General features: G+C 39.3%; 1 protein-coding gene across 2 annotated transcripts; it reads left to right on the top strand.

Moving 5' to 3' along the window:
- Positions 1-474: 474 nt before the first annotated feature.
- LOC143852005 (uncharacterized) lies at positions 475-10928 on the top strand. Of its 2 annotated transcripts, none has more exons than XM_077361517.1 (3): positions 475-823; positions 7153-10376; positions 10489-10928. In XM_077361517.1, the coding sequence occupies exons 2-3, from the start codon at positions 7323-7325 to the stop codon at positions 10495-10497; spliced, it is 3063 nt and encodes a 1020-aa protein (XP_077217632.1). In that variant the 5' UTR covers positions 475-823; positions 7153-7322; the 3' UTR covers positions 10498-10928. The 2 variants fall into 2 exon arrangements, with proteins under 2 accessions (XP_077217632.1, XP_077217633.1); XM_077361518.1 differs by having other exon boundaries at positions 7153-10364; positions 10489-10927.
- The last annotated feature ends 10723 nt before the right edge of the window (positions 10929-21651 follow it).

Here is a 21651-nt window from a genome sequence, read left to right as displayed (position 1 = left end):
GAAGCATAGTGTAATCTACATAGTGTAATCTAAAAAGGGGGGTGAATCATCTTAAAGGTGGTTGTCCATGGAAAAGGGAGGCATATATATCATTTATTATTATTATTATTATTATTATCATTTTCGTTTTTTTTTTTTTTTTTTTTTTTTTTTTTTTTTTTTTTTTTTTTTTTTTTTTTTTTGATCTGAGATTTTGGGAGTCTCAGATCTAGATCCGAGATTTTAAGAATCTCAGATCTGGATCTGAGATTTTGAGAATCTCAGATCTAGATCTGATATTTTGGGAATCTCAGATCTGGATCTGAGATTTTGGGAAAACTCAGATCTGGATCTGAGATTTTGAGAATCTCAGATCTGGATCTGATATTTTGAGAATCTCAGATCTGGATCTGAGATTTTGGGAGAAAATCTCAGATCTAGATCTGAGATTTTCAACTATAAAAGAAGAGTGTAGAGAGGTGTTTGGGGAGAGAAAAAGAAAAGGAAAAAAGAAAAAAAAGAAGAGGAAAGAAAGAAAAAAAAAGAAGAGAGAAACAGAAAGAAAGAAAAGAGAGAAAAAGAGAGAGAGAGAGAGAGAGAGAGAGAGAAACACAGAGAGAGGGAGAGGGTTTGGAGATTTTCTTCTCCTACCACCATCTTCTACTTCAATCCCATCTCCTCCCTCCACCTTCACTTTCTCCTCCATCGCCGATCATCCCACCGATCTCCGGCAATCGGGTGGACTTCGACAACTCTGGTCGAATCCCAACCATCTTTCCGTCAATAGCACAATTACAGTTCCTTCATTTGGCTCTACTGGAACTCAGGGAATTATCTACATCAGGTATGTCAATACAATGGATGTATATGGATATGTACTTATTTGCAGATATATATGCGCATGTCTACAAATAGATGTATGTGTCTCTGAATGTGTATGTGTGTTTCCTAGGTATAGTGATCCTTAGTTCTGATTTTTTATTTTTATTTTTTTTTTATTTTATTTTTCGACCTCAAATGCTCAAAATTTTCAAAATTAAACATCTCAATCTTGTAGATCTCGTCAAACCGGTCAATTCGACATATGGCAGCCCAAATTTGGCCAAAAGACGAGAGAGTTATGCCCGTTTAAAATTTTCAGTCCATAATGATGTTTTTGTTAAGTGTATTAGAAATTACTGTGTCGTGAAACTTTTGGACTGCTACTGCTTAGAATTGTTCAAAACTGTGAACTGGAAAAGTGTTCGTTATAGTATTTCCTAAAACTTTCTTATTGATCAAATTTTTCCATAAATGCTTTTTAACATGTCAAAAACGACTTGCAAGCTTCAGTTTTTCTAAAAACAATGTCATTTCTGCAACAGCAGCTTGTTGGCCATTTTTAGGCTATTCCAGGTCTGTTTCGCCCGAAGCCATACAAAGAAAAAATGTTATTCAAGAGATTTTCTAATACTTTGTCCTTGTGTGAAGTTTTCCAGAATCAATGTTTTAAGTGTCAAAACGGAGCCCGAACTTTCAGTTAAAACACTAATATGTCCTTTAATTGATGTTTTTGTTGTGTATTAGAAATTACTGTGTCGAGAAACTTTTGGACTGCTACTGCTTAGAATTGTTCAAAACTGTGAACTGGAAAAGTGTTCGTTATAGTATTTCCTAAAACTTCCTTATTGATCAAAGTTTTCCATAAATGCTTTTTAATATGTCAAAAACGACTTGCAAGCTTCAGTTTTTCTGAAAACAATGTCATTTCTACAACAGCAGCTTGTTGGCCATTTTTAGACTACTCCAGGTCTGTTTCGTCCGAAGCCATACAAAGAAAAAATGTTATTCAAGAGATTTTCTAATACTTTGTCCTTGAGTGAATTTTTCCAGAAGCAATGTTTTAAGAGTCAAAACTGAGCCCGAACTTTCAGTTAAAACACTAATATGTCCTTTAATGGCGATGGATCGGAAGAAGCCATTTTCCGACCACTTCTGGCCAGATCCAAACAAAGTGGTCAACTGAGAGAATGTTTCTTATGATGAGATCTACAATTTTGATTAGTAGTATTTTTTATGGTTTTGATGTTTGAGGGGTCCAAAAGTAAGTGCAAAGTTGCATTTTTCACATTATATGTCATAATTGTGCTATTTCTTGAAAATCATGGATAACTTGAGCTCAATTCAATTTTAATAATTGTTTTGGATGTTTGAGCTTGGTAGCAAGTTTTAAATTATATATTGAATCATTCTCATGATTTGTTTGGCATTTTTTACAATTTTTGTTGAAAATTACATGTTGAATGGAGATTTCATTTTTTTTAGATTGTTTTGAGCCTATATAGTTCTAATGCTTGTATTGGGATATGATGAGCATGCTAGCAAGTCAGAAATCACATATTGAATCATTCCCATGATTTGTTTGGCATTTTGACCATTTTTTGAAGAGAATTACATATTGGGTGGAAATTTCACCTTTTCTTTTTTTTAAAAATTGTTTGGAGCCTATATCAATTTTAATGCTTATATTGGGGCGATGAAGGTGCTAGCCCAAGCCCATCCTTAGGGGACTTGCTCAGTCCAAGTAGCATACCCCTCATTTGTATATAGGAGACTTGCCTAGTCTTGCTAGCTTTTTTTCTCTATCCTACCTCTGTGTATAGGAGACTTGCCCAGTCTCTTTCTCTTGCTAAACCTCCTCTTTGTGCGTCGTTTGGTTTTGGGAGAACACCCTACTCGGCTTGGCTTCATACCCCTATCCTATATGGGTATCTGGTTGCACATTTGTTGCACCCTAGGGCTAGGTAGCTGTCCGGCCCGGCTGGGTGTTTTACCTTTGCCAAATATGCGCAGGGTCTCTTATTCTTTTTTACGTCATTTGTGTCTCGGAGACAAGCCTTGTCTCATGTAGAGAGTTTCCCCTTTAGGAGGCTTACTTAGCCTCATGTTAGAGTAGCCTCCTCTTTTAGAGTGAGTCTTTGACTCGATAGTGTTATTAGAGAGTCTCTGACTCATTTATTCTCCCTCTTTAGTGTTGTTAGTTCGGAGTTTCTCCTTTAGAGTTGTTGATTACTTCGCTTTGATTAGAGGCTAACTCAGTCTTATTAGAGCTTTGCTTGCTTGGGATCTTGGATCGTTTTCTCTCTTCTTGGGACGCTATCTTTCTTGTTGTGGTTTGTCTCTTTGAGACGCCAGTTTCTTGTTGTGGATCGTCTCTTTGAGGCGTTAGTTGCTTGTTCGGGGTTTCCCCTTTTGGTTTTAGGGCTTTGCCCTAGTTTGTGGTTGTTCTCGCGTGTTCCCTTTAAGATTGAAAACATTTAAAGGTTTAGAGCATTGGAAAAGCTTTAAAATCCAAAAACATTAGAAATTTAAAACTCAAAAACATTTGAAAACTTTAAAACTATCAAAAACATTTGAAAATATAAAAAAACTAAAAAAAAAAAAAAAATAAATCTAAAGTGTTGAGTGTTTCTTTTATAAGCGTAGTTTGAAAGTTCGTTCCGAACTACGTTGGCTTGATCCCTTTCAACAGGGTACGTAGTGCAGCTCAGGATCCACATCCTAAGTCCAGCCAAACCTTAAAAAATAAACATTTTTAATCTTTAAAAATTACAAAAATATTCAAACCATTTTCAAAAAGATCTTCCTCTAGAGTTAGGAGTATGTCCTAGCTGTTTAGGTTGTGTTCTAGAGTTAAGAGTTTGTCTTGATTGGTATTGATATGGTATGTCTTGTCGTGTGAGTGTCTCTAGAGTTAGGAGGCCTCGAGTCGATCGGTCAGACATCTAGTCGAACCGATGGCTAGATTAGGCATATAGTCAGCCCATAGTTTTCCTTAGGATGCACGGCCTAGTTACACATAGGTTGTAGGAACCACCTGCATTAGCCCAGGGCTAACCTACATTTAGTTAGGGCATATAGGGTGTCCTAAAATTCACAATTTACCGGAATTTAAATAATTGTGTAAGAAACTTTAATAACTAGTCCGGTCTTTTAGATCGAGTCTAGGATAAAGGTCTAGGTGTCTTAGGCATCCTAGCTTAGAATAGGGCATCGAACTACGTGGGCTCCGATTCTTCCCGAGGCCGGGATACGTAGCGCAGCTAGGATGGATGGCCATTCTGGTCCGAGTCCAGTCCTGCATTAGAGTTAGGACTTGTCCTGTCATATATAGCATAGATTTGTATCTCATGTTTTGATGTGTTTTCTTACTTTCTTGTACTGATACTATACCTTTGGTTGTAGCTTGCATGTGTGTGTCCACCAGAAACTTAGACACCCATTAGGCATGTCACTCATAACCTAGCTTTGCTTAGGTGACACATTTTTCATTTCATTTTATGTGTTTATTTCTTCATTCTCAGGAAATGCATGCTTAGGTAGACGATTCCTGAGGATTGTTCCCATTTCACATGATTTTTACCCAACTTCTTTAGAGTTAATGAAAATGGCATAAGAGACCAAGTGCTTGCACTCGGACGAATTGGGGGTGCTCTCAGACCTTCTCCATTCGTAACCAGGCACGAACCCATATATATTTCTGGTTATCCATTGCACAGAGGATTTGATTTTAGGGTTCCATGGCATGTCCATGGATGGCGACTCTGAGTTTATTTTAGGTATGTCTCGATTTTGAACTTCGGTTCCGGATCAAGACATATCTCTTTCTTTTTACATCGCCACTCGTGATATGCTATGAGGGTGGCATCCGTTTTGAGAGTTCCTTGGCAGAGCTCTCATTCACGTGGATGATCCAGAGGATGGTGTAGGGGGCCTGTTCCCTCACCTTCTCATTTCTTCTCTCGGATCGGGGTCCACAGGCTGGCGACTCTGCTGGGGAGTTTTTTTGAAACATTGCCTAACTCTATAAAAATGCCATTTTTACTAACTTTGAAGAAATTTGAGCTAAAATCATTTTAAATGGGAACTTTATCGTTAGAATCCAGGGGCACCAGATAGGCGCGTAATTAAAATGAGGGATTCACACACTACACATCATGCATTATCATAATTGTTATTTCTTTCATTGTTTTTCCTTCTTGGTTCCACGGGATAGATTCAATGCGTGCCCGACTGGGATATCTTTACCCTGATGGTACTGTTGAATCTATTTCCAAGCTATGCGCCGGTGCTGCAGCCGTAGACATTGGGCGTACTTTTGTCTACAGCAGCCGATGAGCAATGAAACATACTATGTATAACATGGGGCGTACTTGTGTTATACATGTTAAGTATGTTTCATACGCATAGTACCCGATAGATTGAGTCTGGAGCCCTACTTTGTTTTATATATATTATATATACTTACTAACCTAGTAAAGCCCAACTAGGAAGTACCCGTTTCGAGATTGCATTCATATAGGGTCGAACATGTGTTGCTTACACATGTGGAGCCTAGAGTTAGGAGCTTTGTCCCATCTGTAGACTAGAGTAGCTCACCTTGCGTGGCTACAACACGGTCCTAGCACACTCATCAGTCTGTCTTGAGTCGAGATTTTCTCGACTCCGCTAGATTAGATTTAGGGCTGGTGCCCCTGGTTAGGATTTGTGTGTATGTGTATATACCTATATATATATTGATTATGTATATTATGGTTCTCCTCTTAGTCAGAGATTCTTTATTTAATTCAATCAGTTATATCCATTCCGTTATTCAGATCTAAGTCTAGTCAGTGGCTTTTTGGTCGCCATTATCTTGGCCAGGTTTAGTCCTTGATCTGTTGATCATAGGGTTTGATCAAAGATGTGTGATCACTCATCTTTGATGAAAAAATTCCATGTCCCAGATTGTCAAGCTTATTCCTATTGATCACTTAAAGGTTATCTTTCCTTCCTTATCATCTTGTTCTATCTGAGTGTCAGGTCTGATCATGGCGAACAATCTGTTAGACAAGTGGATAGCCGAGACTATTAAATCTTTTCCGCTAAGGTGTGAAGAATGGAGTATCACTGAGCGTTTCATCGGTTCATTTACTCATCTGAATAGTCGTGGCATAAATTGGAAGTTTCTTCAAGCAGCTGCTAAATGTTGGGATCCTGTTTTCCATGTTTTCCGATTCGGGTCTTTTCAACTCTGTCCTATATTTGAGGACTGGTGTGCCTTGTTAGAGCTTCCTCCCGAGGGACTCTGGATCCGACCTTCAAGCACAGACTCCCCTCATGATCTTTTTTACAAACTTTTTGAAAATAAGATCGTGAAAACTCTGCCTTGCTTAACTGAGAAAAATGTGCAATTTCAAACCCTCATTGAACTGTTTTCTCAAAACGTCGATCCTACTGACTCCCGTTTTCAGAAGTGTCGACGTAATGCCTTAGTCTTTGCTGTCTTTGCACGTCATGTTCTTCGTAGAGATTCTAGTGCTGCTCCTTTCACCTTGTTAACAATTGTAGATCAGATAAATGAGGGGAGAAATCCTGTCCCTACAATGCTAGCTGAAACCTTTTATGGCTTAGACGTTATTGCTAGTAAAAAGGTACATGATAACTTTTTCGGCTGTGCCAAGCTGTTATATGTGTGGCTATGTGAGAAACTCACTATCCTTCAGCCACAGAACCGCATTGAGTACACCCTTAAAAGTCTTCATTCCTGGAAGACCAAGATTAAGCAATCTCAGCTTAAAGAATGGCACCATTGGTTGCAGACCATAAAGGAAAGCCAAATTCGTTGGGTGAGTCAATCATGTCCACAAATTGTTACCAGTACTTGCCCATACTCATTTGTCCATCTTATGGGTTTAGAAAAATCATCTTTCTATGCACCTTTGTGTTTCCCTTCTCAGATTATTGGAATCTTGTGTCCTCCTAAGGTTATCACACCACCTTGTTGTGAAGACCTTACTCCTGATCTCATTGCATCCATAGTAGCTGCCTGGAGAAACAAAATCACGGAGAGGAGATCTATTTTCATGTCTAAACTTCGAAAGGGAAGAGAATTTGGGGAGCCTGCAAACCGAAGAGCTCGAATTAATGAACCATGAGGATCTTTGGATCAAGATTGTCATTTTATTGTTTTCATTTGTTCAAAGAATTTTTTTACAGTCAATGATTCAGGGTTTTCAGCATTTTTACATTGTAACCGATTGCCGCCAGTATAATCAATACAAAGGATGTTTGTTTTTACTTTTGTCTCTATTGGTACAAACTCTTTTATTTCATTTGTCAATCAATTAATCTAGTTTGTTAACTTCCAATCAGGATTCTGAAAGATAGCAACCATCGCTCCTAAAAAAGACTCCCAAGCTAAGCCTGCCTGGTCTAGACCTACTTCAGTGTCTAGACTTGTTCGTCATTTTGATTCTCCTGTGCCATCCGCAGTACACTCACCTTCTTCACCAGAGTCTTCCGGTTCCTTTGAAGTAAATCAAATGGCAGACACAACTGAACTTTTAATGAGCATGCAAGAGATGATGAAAAACCTCACCCGAGACATGGCAGGAATGAAAGAAGAAATGGCAAACATGAAAACACAGATAAGTGATAAGACTTCCACGTCTAGGCCCGTACTTCAGCCTTCTCATGTTCCAGCTCCGGAGTCGCATAGACCCGTTATCCAGTCTTTCGAGGTGAATTTAGATGATGATCAGTATGCTGCAGAGTATTGTGCTCCAGAGGTTGATAGAGAAAAAGAAAATTTTGAAAAATTTGAGAAGGAAATGTCTGAAAAGTTCAGCAAGATGGCTCATGAGATGGAGCAGATGAGAGTCCAGGGACCCAAGAAATTTGACGTATCTGAATTAATACTATCTTCAACAGTTTCTTTACCGCCCAACTTCAAAGCTCCTGATTATGACAAATATGACGGAACCGGGTGTCCGCGTAACCACATGAGGTGGTTTATCATTTTGTCCCAGCAGTATGGTCTGAGCCGTGAGCAGATGGCCCAATTATTCCCGATTTCTTTGATTGGGATCGCAAAGAAGTGGTTTCTAAGGTTAAAGCCCGAGGAGGTGAGAACCCTGGAAGATATTTCGGAGAAACTGATAGAGCAATTCTCAATGGAAGAGGGTATTGAGGTCACGAAGAGAGACCTAAAACAGCTAAAGCAAGGTCCTCAAGAGACCTTCACTTTCTTTATCAGGCGCTGGAGACGCAAATCTGCTCAGCTAAGCCAGAAAATGACTGAATCAGAGCAGATAAAGCTGGTTCTGAAGAGTTTGTCTCCCACGTATTTTCATTTTCTTGCTCCTCAGCATTACCCGAGCTTTGACCATTTAATCAAGACGGGTACTCAGACAGAAGATGCCATAACAAAAGGCTTGAGAGCCAAGGTTTCTTCTGAAATCCGAGACGGGAAAAGACCTATGGTCCAGTCCAAAGAAATTCATGCTGTCAGTTATACCAGGCCTGTGGCCAGAGTTGCTGCAGAGACTGCTCCAAGGAGAATTGCATATGACAGAAAGTTTGATCCTCTTCCATATCCGATAATAATGATATTCAAAAGGCTTATGAAAGACAGGAAGATCCGGCTCCCAGATATCAAACCTCCACCCAATCCCTTACCCACATTCTGGAAGACGGATCAGTACTGTGAATATCACAGAGGTCCAGGGCATTTGACTGAGAATTGTTTAGCCTTGAAGCATGCCATCCAAAACATGATTGACAAAAATGAGTTGGCAGTGGAGAGACCAAACGTCACTCAAAACCCACTTCCTAACCATCATGCCATGCCTCCTCCTACTACCAACGCCATCTTTACTGACGACCCTCTGCTTGATCCAGCAAACCTCATTTGTGCCATTACAACAGAAAAAACCTATGTCATGAAGTTTGATGATAGGGAGCTGGAGGCAGTAGAAAGGAGAGAACGTTATGTGATTTCCTTCGTTGATGACGAAGTTGCTGAGTCATCATCATCCCAGCCTTGTGTATTTCAGACTGACAGTGTCGGAAATGCAAGGGCAGCTCCTTATGTCTTAAGGGCTGAGGACTTTGAAGAAGATGAGTTATTGTTGTTGGATAACCATTGTGACGAGATGCGTCACATGACCCGCGGTGGGCGTGTATTCAAACCTCAAGAATTATGTGTAGAAAATCCTGCAGAAGTTGCAAGAAATGCAGAGAATCTGAGGCAGAACAAGGTCAGCGCAGATGAAGAAGAAGAGAGTTTGCTGAAGCAGCTGAAAAAGACTCAGGCCAATATTTCTGTATGGGGCTTACTCATGGCTTCGTCCAGGCACAGGAAGTTAGTTCTTCGAGAACTCAACTCGGCACAAGTCTCTGTAGACACCACTCCTGATGAATTGGTGAGCTTGGTTGCCATGACGAGAGTGTCTAAGACCTTGTCTTTTACTGATGATGATTTGCCTTCTGAGGGTCGAGACCACACAAAATCTCTGAAAATCACTGTTGTTTGCAATAAGAAAAGAGTACCAGAGGTGTTGGTTGATAATGGCTCTGCTCTGAATGTATGCCCGTTGAGTACTGCAACAACTCTTGGATTTGGTCCTGCGGATTTCATCCCATCTGAACAGGGTATTCTGGCATACGATGGTACTCGCCGAGATGTGATCGGAACCCTAGTAACTGAGATACAAATCGGAGGAGAAGACTTCGAAATAGAATTCCAGGTTTTGGACATCAAAGCCTCATTTTTGCTGTTACTTGGGCGCCCCTGGTTGCACAAGTTCGGGGTTGTTCCTTCCTCTCTTCACCAAAAGCTGAAATTTCTTCGTAAAAACGGAGTGGTAACCGTAAAGGGAGACCCGGACCTGGAAGTAGGACTGATTACTCAGGACCTGACAATGGAGAAGTCTGAGGATGTTAGTTTAACTGGATTTTCACTAGAGGTGGCTACCATCACCTTTAAAGAAGCTATGAATGAGGAAATTTGTTTCCTGACCAGTACAAACTCGAATGTCGTTCGGATGGTTCGTCGACAGGGATACATGCCAGGTGCAGGGCTGGGGAAATACCATCAGGGTTTGACCGAATTCCCTGAGTTCGAATCCTTCAATGGTCTGTTTGGGCTAGGGTACAAGCCCTCAAAGAAGGAAATTAAAGAAATGAGGTTGCTGATGATGAAATGGGCTGAATGTCGCCGCAGAGGGTTAGAATTACCAATGGCGCCGATTAGTTTGACGATGAACGGCCGGTTTAGGAAAGAAGGTGCTGATGTCCCTTTTTGTGGTTTTGCCGAGACTTGGCTGGATGAGAGTTCAGGGCAAAGGTTGCCAGGCTTTGAAATTTTCTTCGATTTGCAGTTGGAAGACAAGCAGACTGGTCTGCAGATTTCAGAAGTTGAGTCAGAAGCTGATTGGGCAGAGCATGTAGAGTCGAGCCTTCTGAGTTCATTGTTTCTTGAAGATTCACAGACTATTGCTGTGATCGACCAGAGGATTTCAATTTTGAACCCTACCCATTTAATCATCCCGGCAGAAGAACCATTGACCAATTGGACTTTTCAGGTCATACCTCAGGTTACTTTCCTAAACAGTCGTGTCCCTCCAAAAGAGTCAGTTGTCCATAAGTACCCGTCAGTCTTTAAGTTTGATTCAGAGTCTGTTTATTCTAATAATTCTTTTGATGCAGGTAATATAAATGTCGAGTCTCCTGAAGTCGATGATGATTCCTCTTCTTCCAGAGGGATCAAGTCAGATGCTGCCTCTATCGTTGATTCAGATATTATTTCCATACATAGTTCAGAGTCAATTGACATAAATGTCAATATGTTCGTTGAGTCCGTAAATTTGTTTCAAGAGTCTATTGTAAAGCCCGATGTGGGTGATTCATCATTTCATGTACTTGATTCAGCATTCAATGAAATAAAAAATTCTTCTGAGTACATTCCTGTCTCTACTTTTATTTCTACTGTTTCTGCTTCAGAATTTGATAATCTTAATAATAACAATCAAGACTCCCCCTCTGATGAGGATGCCGACGACACTCCTCCTGAAATCAAATACATGATTCAACAGGATGAGAATCGCCGAGCAAAACCACTCGAAGAGGAAATTGAAACCGTGAATATAGGTGACGAAACCTTGATTCAGGAGATTCGAATTGGTAAAACTTTATCTCCTGAAGAACGCAAGGAATTAATCGCCTTACTTAAAGAGTTCAAGGAAGTTTTTGCTTGGTCATATGATGACATGCCAGGGTTAAGTGAAGAAATTGTTCAACATCGCTTACCCTTAATCCCTGGTATTAAGCCAAAGAAGCAAAAGCTCCGAAAACTCAAAACTGAATGGGAGTTGAAAGTTTATGAAGAAGTTAAGAAGCTGTTGGAGGTAAAATTCATTCAAGTAGTTGAATACCCAGAATGGCTTGCAAACATTGTACCGGTGCCCAAAAAGGACGGGAAAGTTCGAATGTGTGTCGATTTTCGAGACCTGAACAAGGCAAGTCCTAAGGATGACTTTCCTCTTCCCAATATTGATCTCCTGGTTGATAATACAGCTGGTCATGCTCTTCTATCCTTTATGGATGGTTTCTCAGGCTACAATCAGATTAAGATGGCGCCCGAGGACATGATGAAGACAGCGTTCATTACTCAGTGGGGTACATACTGCTACAGGGTGATGCCGTTTGGTTTGAAAAATGCAGGTGCTACATATCAGAGGGCTGCTACAACTCTTTTACATGATATGATCCATAAAGAGGTCGAGGTATATGTTGATGACATGATTGTGAAAGGCAAGACTCGACCTGAGCACACTGTTGCCCTGAGAAGGTTCTTTGAACGGATCAGGAAGTATCAGCTTCGCCTAAATCCGAGTAAGTGCGTCTTTGGTGTTACATCAGGAAAGCTCTTAGGGTTTATGGTCAGTGAAAGAGGGATTGAAGTAGACCCGCAAAAGATTAAGGCAATTCAAGAAATGCAGCCGCCGAAGACAGAAAGGCAGATCCGAGGTTTCCTTGGCAAAGTTCAGTATCTGAGACGGTTCATATCACATCTGACGATGACGTGTGAACCCATTTTCAAGCTTTTGAAAAAGAATTCCTCGAAGAAGTGGAATGAAGAATGTCAGGAGGCATTTGAAAAGGTTAAGCAGTGTCTATCCTTGCCCCCTGTCCTATCGCCAGTTACACCAGGCCAGCCATTATTGTTGTACTTGTCTATCACAGATACAGCGATGGGTTGCATGCTTGCTCAGCAAGATTCAGAGTCTAAACGGGAGAAGCCCATTTACTACATCAGTAAGAAGATGCTGGAATACGAGTTAAAGTACACAGTTTTGGAAAAGACATGTCTAGCATTAGTTTGGGCTACCCAGCGGCTTAGACATTATTTGCTTTCGAGCAAGATCTTTTTGCTTTCACGGATGGATCCGCTAAAATACTTGTTTGAGAAGCCCGCCCTTACAGGAAGAACCGCAAGATGGTTGTTGTTATTGTCTGAGTTTGACATCACCTATGTCACTCAGAAATCAATTAAAGGGCGTGTCGTTGCTGAACAGTTGGCTGATGCACCCGTTGAAGAGAATGCTTTTCTGAAGGCAGAATTTCCTGACGAAGAGATAATGGATATTGAAGAAGAAGCGTCAAGTACTAAGTGGCTTATGTATTTTGATGGAGCTGTAAACAGTCGAGGACAAGGAGTAGGAGCTGTGCTTATATCCCCTCGGAAAGAGTATATTCCTGTTTCTATCAAGCTACAGTTTGAATGTACGAACAATATGGCCGAGTATGAAGCTTGCATCGCCGGGTTAGAGGCAGCCTTAGCTTTGGAAATTCAAGATATTGATGTGTTTGGGGATTCTATCTTGATCATTTGCCAGATTAATGGGCAATGGAAAACTCGAGAAGATAAATTGATCCCTTATAACACTTATTTGGAATCTTTGGTCAGAAAGTTCAAGAACATTACGTTCACTCACTTGTCAAGGACCAGAAATCATTTTGCTGACGCTTTGGCTACTTTGGCCTCGATGTTAGACATTTCTATATCAATGGAGGTTCAGCCGCTAGTTGTCAGACTTCAGTGGGCCCCTTCGCATGTGAATACAATAGAGATTTTAGCCAGGTGTCCAGATGGGAAGCCATGGTATATAGATATCAAGAATTTTATTGCTGGTAAAGGGCATCCTCCAGAAGCTTCAAGCAAAGAGAGGAAGACTCTTCAGAAGTTGGTTGCCAACTTCGTTATTTGTGGTGAAGAGCTGTACAGAAGGTCATTTGATGGCATACAGCTTCTCTGTGTTGATGAAGACAAAGCCGCAGAGCTTATTGAGCAGACCCATGAGGGAGTTTGTGGACCTCATATGAATGGCAAGATGTTGTCTAGAAAGATTTTGAGACTTGGATTCTATTGGCCCACAATGGAAGCAGATTGCTTCACATTTGTGAAGAAATGCCATAAGTGTCAAGTCTATGCAAATCTTATTTATGTTCCTCCTTCGGAGTTGCACTCTATGACTTCTCCATGGCCGTTTTCAGTGTGGGGAATTGATATAATTGGGAAGGTTTATCCAAAGTCTTCGAGCGGGCATGAATACATCCTGGTCGCCATTGATTATTTTACGAAATGGATTGAAGCCGCTTCGTATGCTTCCATTACTTCAAACACAGTTGCGAAGTTCATCCGTGCTAACATTATTTGCAGATATGGAGTGCCTCATGAGCTAATTTCAGATAATGGGTCGCATTTCAAGAAAGAGGTGTTACACCTGTGTGAAGAGTTCAAGATAAAGCATCACAAGTCATCTCCTTACAGACCTCAAACAAACGGGGCTGTAGAGGCGGCAAATAAGAATATTAAAGTCATTATCAGTAAGATGACTGAGACTTATAAGGATTGGTCGAATAAGCTTCCATATGCCTTGTGGGCTTATCGGACATCAATCAGATCTTCAACTGGTGTAACTCCGTATTCTTTGGTGTACGGAATGGAGGCAGTCCTCCCTGTTGAGCTTAGAATTCCCTCTTTGAGAGTGATGATGGAAGCTGACTTACCAGAGTCTGATTGGGCTAAAGCCAGACATGATGAGCTGCATATGATAGATGAGAAGAGGCTGAGAGCCTTGTATCATATCCAAGGATATCAGAGGCGGATCGAAAGAGCCTTCAACAAGAAAGTTCGTGTCCGAGATTTGAAGCCTGGAGATCTTGTTTTGAAGTCCTACAAGGCACCGGTATTTGATCCTCGAGGGAAATTCAGGCCAAACTGGTCTGGTCCTTATATAGTCGATGAAGTCCTGCCTGGAAAAGCCGTAAGACTCCTCAATGAAAATGGAGAAAAATTAAATGAACCTACAAACCTGGATCAGTTAAAAAAGTATTATGCTTAAATATACCAGGAGGCCGTCTTTGATCGACCTGAGCTTTGAGCCAACAGCCTAAATGTTTTAAATCGTTTTGCAAACCCTTTGGGCCTATAAATCAATTTGTTTCTTTGATAAACCCAAACTAGGGGCATTTTTTTATATATATAGACATATAAAAAAAAAAAAGTAGTAGTTTGAACTACGTTATGACCTGATCCCTATCTCTTCAGGGGTACGTAGGCAACTTGATTTATTTAGGTTCGGTCAAACCTTGGGATAAAATTCCTTTTCAAAAATTTTGAAGTTAAATGCTAAACAATTCTTTAAAAAATCCCAAAGCGAACTACGTGGACCTGATCCTCCATTTTTGAGGTACGTAGGTAGTCTGGCTAGACCAGATTCGGTCCAAATCCTTAGAACCTTAGGTATTCTGCCTTTTTGAACCTAAGCCTACCTGAAAGTCCTCCTGGTGTATTTAGACCCAGATTTGTAGAGAAATCGAAAAGAGAAGCGAAAAAAAAAAAATGATGGAGTCTTAGACCCGCTAAGTTGAAAACCTGAAAGGACAATTTAGGCAAAAATAAGGGCATTGAGCCTGCTGGATGGAAAATCTGCAAGGGCAGACAGTCCAGGCAAAAATTAAGGCATGCGGTCCGCTAAATCGAAAACCCAAAAGAGCGATTTGGTCACGGCAAGACTTCATGAAGGACAGAGCTATCTGAAAGCCAGTTGAACTTCTCTTTTTCTCTTTGGCTCTTCTTTAATGTCTGAATAAGTGCCATCAGAGCTTCTTTGGTTACTCTTTGAGTCAGGAAATTGAAACTAAGTAATCTGAAGGTATAATAACCATGATGGAGATCTTGAAAAGAGGTTGAAACATCTTTAAACATGATATTTTAAAAACAAAAAAAAGGCCCTAAGAGTGGTGGACTTTTAACCATTTTTAAAAATGTTTATCAGTTTCAGAAGCAGATTCAGTCTCTTTTAAAGTCTTGTTTAAAACTCGTCAAAGTCTTTAATCATTGTCTGTCAAAGTTAGTTTGTTGTCGACTCAAAGTCAATTTCCAGAGTCCTGTTTAGTCAGTATTCTTCCCAAAGCCGGGGTGATAAAGACTCAGAAGCTTAGAGAAGCAGAGAATTTGTGGTTCCTGTGGATAATGTAAAGCAGAGCAATGTTCATATGTCGGCAAGCTTTCAGCTCAGTTTCGATATCAGCAGATGGCAAAGATGAAAAAATTTCGGGTGTAACAAGTTTCTGGTGCCTATGAAAAACCTTGTAAACCCAGGTGTTTATCAGAAAAATTTGTTGTAATCTCAAATGTTCAGCCTTTGGCCCATTCCCTTTTTTTTTTGCTCTCTAATGAATTTTGTCATGGAAGTAATCATACTAGGGGCATCTTTTATGACTTATGTCATAAAAGATGTCAAGTAATCATTGAGATTTGAAATAAATATTTTTATAAAATAGAGACTAAAGAAGTTCGAACACTCTTTATATTGAGCTTCTTAGTCAGGTTATTTTCCTTTGGAGTTGAATTTCTTTGAAAAATCTTTATCCCAGTGGAATCTAGAATTCACTACAGAGATTTTCAAATTTCAGTAAAATGCTTTGCATCTTTTTTTTCACTCCAGAGAATTCGCTCAAAAAAAAAAAAAAAAAAAAGGTGTTTGACCTTCAAAAATTCTCTCAAGTTACTCGAGTTTTGAAAGATTTTTAATAAAGATAAAACTTAACAGATTCCGTATTCCACGATCTGGTCTTTCTCCGAACCTGTGTTACACAGTTTGTTCTTTTCTTCAATCATTTTGAAAATTTTTTTAGGGGGAATCACCGAACCTGCGTTACACGGTTTGGTCTTTTCTTCGCTCATTTTGAAAGGTTTTAATTGGGGAAAAATCGTTGATTCTGTGTTACACGGATTGGTCTTTTTCCTTCTCCCGGGTATTTAATACCCTGATGATTAGTATTGTAATGTCAAATAGTGACTTACCTAATCATCGTTCCGCAATGTGCAGCTTCCTAACGTGTTAGGAGTCATGTGTATCTGCGAAGAGGTTTGTAGGGGACTGTTTAGCAGAACCTGCGAATTTGGATTTACGTGTAACTGTTTAGCAGAACCATGTAATCCAGAGTGATTCGCTACCTTGAAAGAGAGGAGTTAGAATTACTCGGATAGTTAAACAGATTTATTTTCAGCAATGGTCTGTATAACTATCGTTAGGCTTGAGACTTAGTCTCGCCTTGGGTATTAGAAGTTTGAGTTTAGCTCGAATATTCGAGTACCCTAATAAGTGGTCGAGAAAGTTTTAGACTGATCGACGAGATTTTATTGGAGTTCGAAATTACCAAACCTGCGTTACGCGGTTTGGTCTTTTTTGAAAGATTTTAACAGAGTTTGAAATTACCAAACCTGCGTTACGCGGTTTGGTCTTTTTGAAAGATTTTAACAAAGTTTGAAATTCTCAAACCTGCGTTACGCGGTTTGGTCTTTTTGAAAGATTTTAATAGAGTTTGAAAATACCGAACCTGCGTTACGCGGTTTGGTCTTTTTGAAAGATTTTTAATGGAGAAACTCACTGAGCCTGTGTTACACGGTTTGGTCTTTTCTTCGATCATTTTTTTTAAGGAAAATATTTCCGATCCGGCGTTACGCAGATTGGTCTTCGCCCGGATACTTAGTACCCAGATGATTAGTAGTGTAATGTCAAGTAGTGACTTACCTAATCATCGTTCCGCAATGTGCAGCTTCCTAACGTGTTAGGAGTCATGTGTATCTGCGAAGAAGTTTGTAGGGAACTGTTTAGCAGAACCTGCGAATTTGGATTTACGTGGAACTGTTTAGCAGAACCATGTGATCCGGAGTGATTCGCTACCTTGAAAGAGAGGAGTTAGAATTACTCGGATAGTTAAACAGATTTATTTTCAGCAATGATCTGTATAACTATCGTTAGGCTTGAGACTTAGTCTCGCCTTGGGTATTAGAAGTTTGAGTTTAGCTCAAATATTCGAGTACTCCGATGATTAGTAATGTAATGTCAAGTAGTGACTTACCTAATCATCGTTCCACAATGTGCAGCTTCCTAACGTGTTAGGAGTCATGTGTATCTGCGAAGAGGTTTGTAGGGGACTGTTTAGCAGGACCTACGAATTTGGGTTTATGTGGAACTGTTTAGCAGAACCGCGTAACCTAGAGTGATTCGCTACCTTGAAAGAGAGGAGTGAGAATTACTCTGATAGTTAAACAGATTTATTTTCAGCAATGATCTATATATCTATCGCCAGGCCTGAGACTTAGTCTCGCCTCGGGATTAGAAGTTTGAGTTTAGCTCAAATATTCGAACACCCTATAATTGGTCGAGTCTTTGACTGATCGGCATGATTTTAAAAAAATATATATAAATTTTTTTTTTTTTTTTTTTTTTTTTTTTTTTTTTTTTTTTTTTTTTACTCTTTGAGTATTTGGTTTTGCACTTGTTTTGGACGAGTTTTGATTCATTGGTCTTTGGCCTATTTTTGCAGGTTTTCTAAAAAGGAAAAACTCTTTGAGTTTGTGCTTGTCTTAGACAAATTGCAACGTGGTTGATATAAAAAAAAAAAAAAAATGAAAGCTCTTTGAGTAATTGGAGTGATTGGTTTGTTTGTTTGGTTTGTGCTCTTTGAGCATTTGATATGTTTACTTTGGCTTAGCCTGATATATAAAAATAAATAAAAATGTTTGTGTTTTTAAAAAATTGCTCGTTCCTCTTTGTTAACTAGTTTAGATAGTTGAGTCATGAGTATTAGGGAGAGACTATCTCTTTGAGATGTCTTAGTTGCCGAGTTAAGAGTCGGTGAGAGGCTATCTCCTATTGTTGGTAGAGTTTTATCTTTGTGAATATCATTTTAAAACTGAAAACCCAAAAATTTGCTTTGCTTTCGGGTCAGTCAAAATGTGTCGTCTGTTCAGCTTTGCCATTCGCGTGACAAGCACGCTCTGCCAAAGAGGGGCATCTGTAGACACCCCATTTTGACCAGACCCAAGCTTGCGGTGTTCAAGCAAAACCCCATCCAATCACTAAGCTAAGATCTCAAATTACATTGCGAATTAGGGTAGGGTCTCACCAAGGCCCCCGCCAAATTTCATCAAAATCCAAGCCGATTTGTCAAATAAGACGAGCAATGTAGGAAGCATAGTGTAATCTACATAGTGTAATCTAAAAAGGGGGGTGAATCATCTTAAAGGTGGTTGTCCATGGAAAAGGGAGGCATATATATCATTTATTATTATTATTATTATTATTATCATTTTCGTTTTTTTTTTTTTTTTTTTTTTTTTTTTTTTTTTTTTTTTTTTTTTGATCTGAGATTTTGGGAGTCTCAGATCTAGATCCGAGATTTTAAGAATCTCAGATCTGGATCTGAGATTTTGAGAATCTCAGATCTAGATCTGATATTTTGGGAATCTCAGATCTGGATCTGAGATTTTGGGAAAACTCAGATCTGGATCTGAGATTTTGAGAATCTCAGATCTGGATCTGAGATTTTGGGAAAACTCAGATCTGGATCTGAGATTTTGAGAATCTCAGATCTGGATCTGATATTTTGAGAATCTCAGATCTGGATCTGAGATTTTGGGAGAAAATCTCAGATCTAGATCTGAGATTTTCAACTATAAAAGAAGAGTGTAGAGAGGTGTTTGGGGAGAGAAAAAGAAAAGGAAAAAAGAAAAAAAAGAAGAGGAAAGAAAGAAAAAAAAAGAAGAGAGAAACAGAAAGAAAGAAAAGAGAGAAAAAGAGAGAGAGAGAGAGAGAGAGAGAGAGAAACACAGAGAGAGGGAGAGGGTTTGGAGATTTTCTTCTCCTACCACCATCTTCTACTTCAATCCCATCTCCTCCCTCCACCTTCACTTTCTCCTCCATCGCCGATCATCCCACCGATCTCCGGCAATCGGGTGGACTTCGACAACTCTGGTCGAATCCCAACCATCTTTCCGTCAATAGCACAATTACAGTTCCTTCATTTGGCTCTACTGGAACTCAGGGAATTATCTACATCAGGTATGTCAATACAATGGATGTATATGGATATGTACTTATTTGCAGATATATATGCGCATGTCTACAAATAGATGTATGTGTCTCTGAATGTGTATGTGTGTTTCCTAGGTATAGTGATCCTTAGTTCTGATTTTTTATTTTTATTTTTTTTTTATTTTATTTTTCGACCTCAAATGCTCAAAATTTTCAAAATTAAACATCTCAATCTTGTAGATCTCGTCAAACCGGTCAATTCGACATATGGCAGCCCAAATTTGGCCAAAAGACGAGAGAGTTATGCCCGTTTAAAATTTTCAGTCCATAATGATGTTTTTGTTAAGTGTATTAGAAATTACTGTGTCGTGAAACTTTTGGACTGCTACTGCTTAGAATTGTTCAAAACTGTGAACTGGAAAAGTGTTCGTTATAGTATTTCCTAAAACTTTCTTATTGATCAAATTTTTCCATAAATGCTTTTTAACATGTCAAAAACGACTTGCAAGCTTCAGTTTTTCTAAAAACAATGTCATTTCTGCAACAGCAGCTTGTTGGCCATTTTTAGGCTATTCCAGGTCTGTTTCGCCCGAAGCCATACAAAGAAAAAATGTTATTCAAGAGATTTTCTAATACTTTGTCCTTGTGTGAAGTTTTCCAGAATCAATGTTTTAAGTGTCAAAACGGAGCCCGAACTTTCAGTTAAAACACTAATATGTCCTTTAATTGATGTTTTTGTTGTGTATTAGAAATTACTGTGTCGAGAAACTTTTGGACTGCTACTGCTTAGAATTGTTCAAAACTGTGAACTGGAAAAGTGTTCGTTATAGTATTTCCTAAAACTTCCTTATTGATCAAAGTTTTCCATAAATGCTTTTTAATATGTCAAAAACGACTTGCAAGCTTCAGTTTTTCTGAAAACAATGTCATTTCTACAACAGCAGCTTGTTGGCCATTTTTAGACTACTCCAGGTCTGTTTCGTCCGAAGCCATACAAAGAAAAAATGTTATTCAAGAGATTTTCTAATACTTTGTCCTTGAGTGAATTTTTCCAGAAGCAATGTTTTAAGAGTCAAAACTGAGCCCGAACTTTCAGTTAAAACACTAATATGTCCTTTAATGGCGATGGATCGGAAGAAGCCATTTTCCGACCACTTCTGGCCAGATCCAAACAAAGTGGTCAACTGAGAGAATGTTTCTTATGATGAGATCTACAATTTTGATTAGTAGTATTTTTTATGGTTTTGATGTTTGAGGGGTCCAAAAGTAAGTGCAAAGTTGCATTTTTCACATTATATGTCATAATTGTGCTATTTCTTGAAAATCATGGATAACTTGAGCTCAATTCAATTTTAATAATTGTTTTGGATGTTTGAGCTTGGTAGCAAGTTTTAAATTATATATTGAATCATTCTCATGATTTGTTTGGCATTTTTTACAATTTTTGTTGAAAATTACATGTTGAATGGAGATTTCATTTTTTTTAGATTGTTTTGAGCCTATATAGTTCTAATGCTTGTATTGGGATATGATGAGCATGCTAGCAAGTCAGAAATCACATATTGAATCATTCCCATGATTTGTTTGGCATTTTGACCATTTTTTGAAGAGAATTACATATTGGGTGGAAATTTCACCTTTTCTTTTTTTTAAAAATTGTTTGGAGCCTATATCAATTTTAATGCTTATATTGGGGCGATGAAGGTGCTAGCCCAAGCCCATCCTTAGGGGACTTGCTCAGTCCAAGTAGCATACCCCTCATTTGTATATAGGAGACTTGCCTAGTCTTGCTAGCTTTTTTTCTCTATCCTACCTCTGTGTATAGGAGACTTGCCCAGTCTCTTTCTCTTGCTAAACCTCCTCTTTGTGCGTCGTTTGGTTTTGGGAGAACACCCTACTCGGCTTGGCTTCATACCCCTATCCTATATGGGTATCTGGTTGCACATTTGTTGCACCCTAGGGCTAGGTAGCTGTCCGGCCCGGCTGGGTGTTTTACCTTTGCCAAATATGCGCAGGGTCTCTTATTCTTTTTTACGTCATTTGTGTCTCGGAGACAAGCCTTGTCTCATGTAGAGAGTTTCCCCTTTAGGAGGCTTACTTAGCCTCATGTTAGAGTAGCCTCCTCTTTTAGAGTGAGTCTTTGACTCGATAGTGTTATTAGAGAGTCTCTGACTCATTTATTCTCCCTCTTTAGTGTTGTTAGTTCGGAGTTTCTCCTTTAGAGTTGTTGATTACTTCGCTTTGATTAGAGGCTAACTCAGTCTTATTAGAGCTTTGCTTGCTTGGGATCTTGGATCGTTTTCTCTCTTCTTGGGACGCTATCTTTCTTGTTGTGGTTTGTCTCTTTGAGACGCCAGTTTCTTGTTGTGGATCGTCTCTTTGAGGCGTTAGTTGCTTGTTCGGGGTTTCCCCTTTTGGTTTTAGGGCTTTGCCCTAGTTTGTGGTTGTTCTCGCGTGTTCCCTTTAAGATTGAAAACAT

This window comes from Tasmannia lanceolata, unplaced genomic scaffold (genome assembly GCF_043159265.1).
Source record: "Tasmannia lanceolata isolate RefF3 unplaced genomic scaffold, GAP_Taslan_0.1 ptg000018l, whole genome shotgun sequence".
Classification (NCBI taxonomy): Eukaryota; Viridiplantae; Streptophyta; class Magnoliopsida; order Canellales; family Winteraceae; genus Tasmannia; species Tasmannia lanceolata.
The sequence above is the reverse complement of the archived record's forward strand: the minus strand, read 5'-3'. Positions and strand labels throughout refer to the sequence as shown.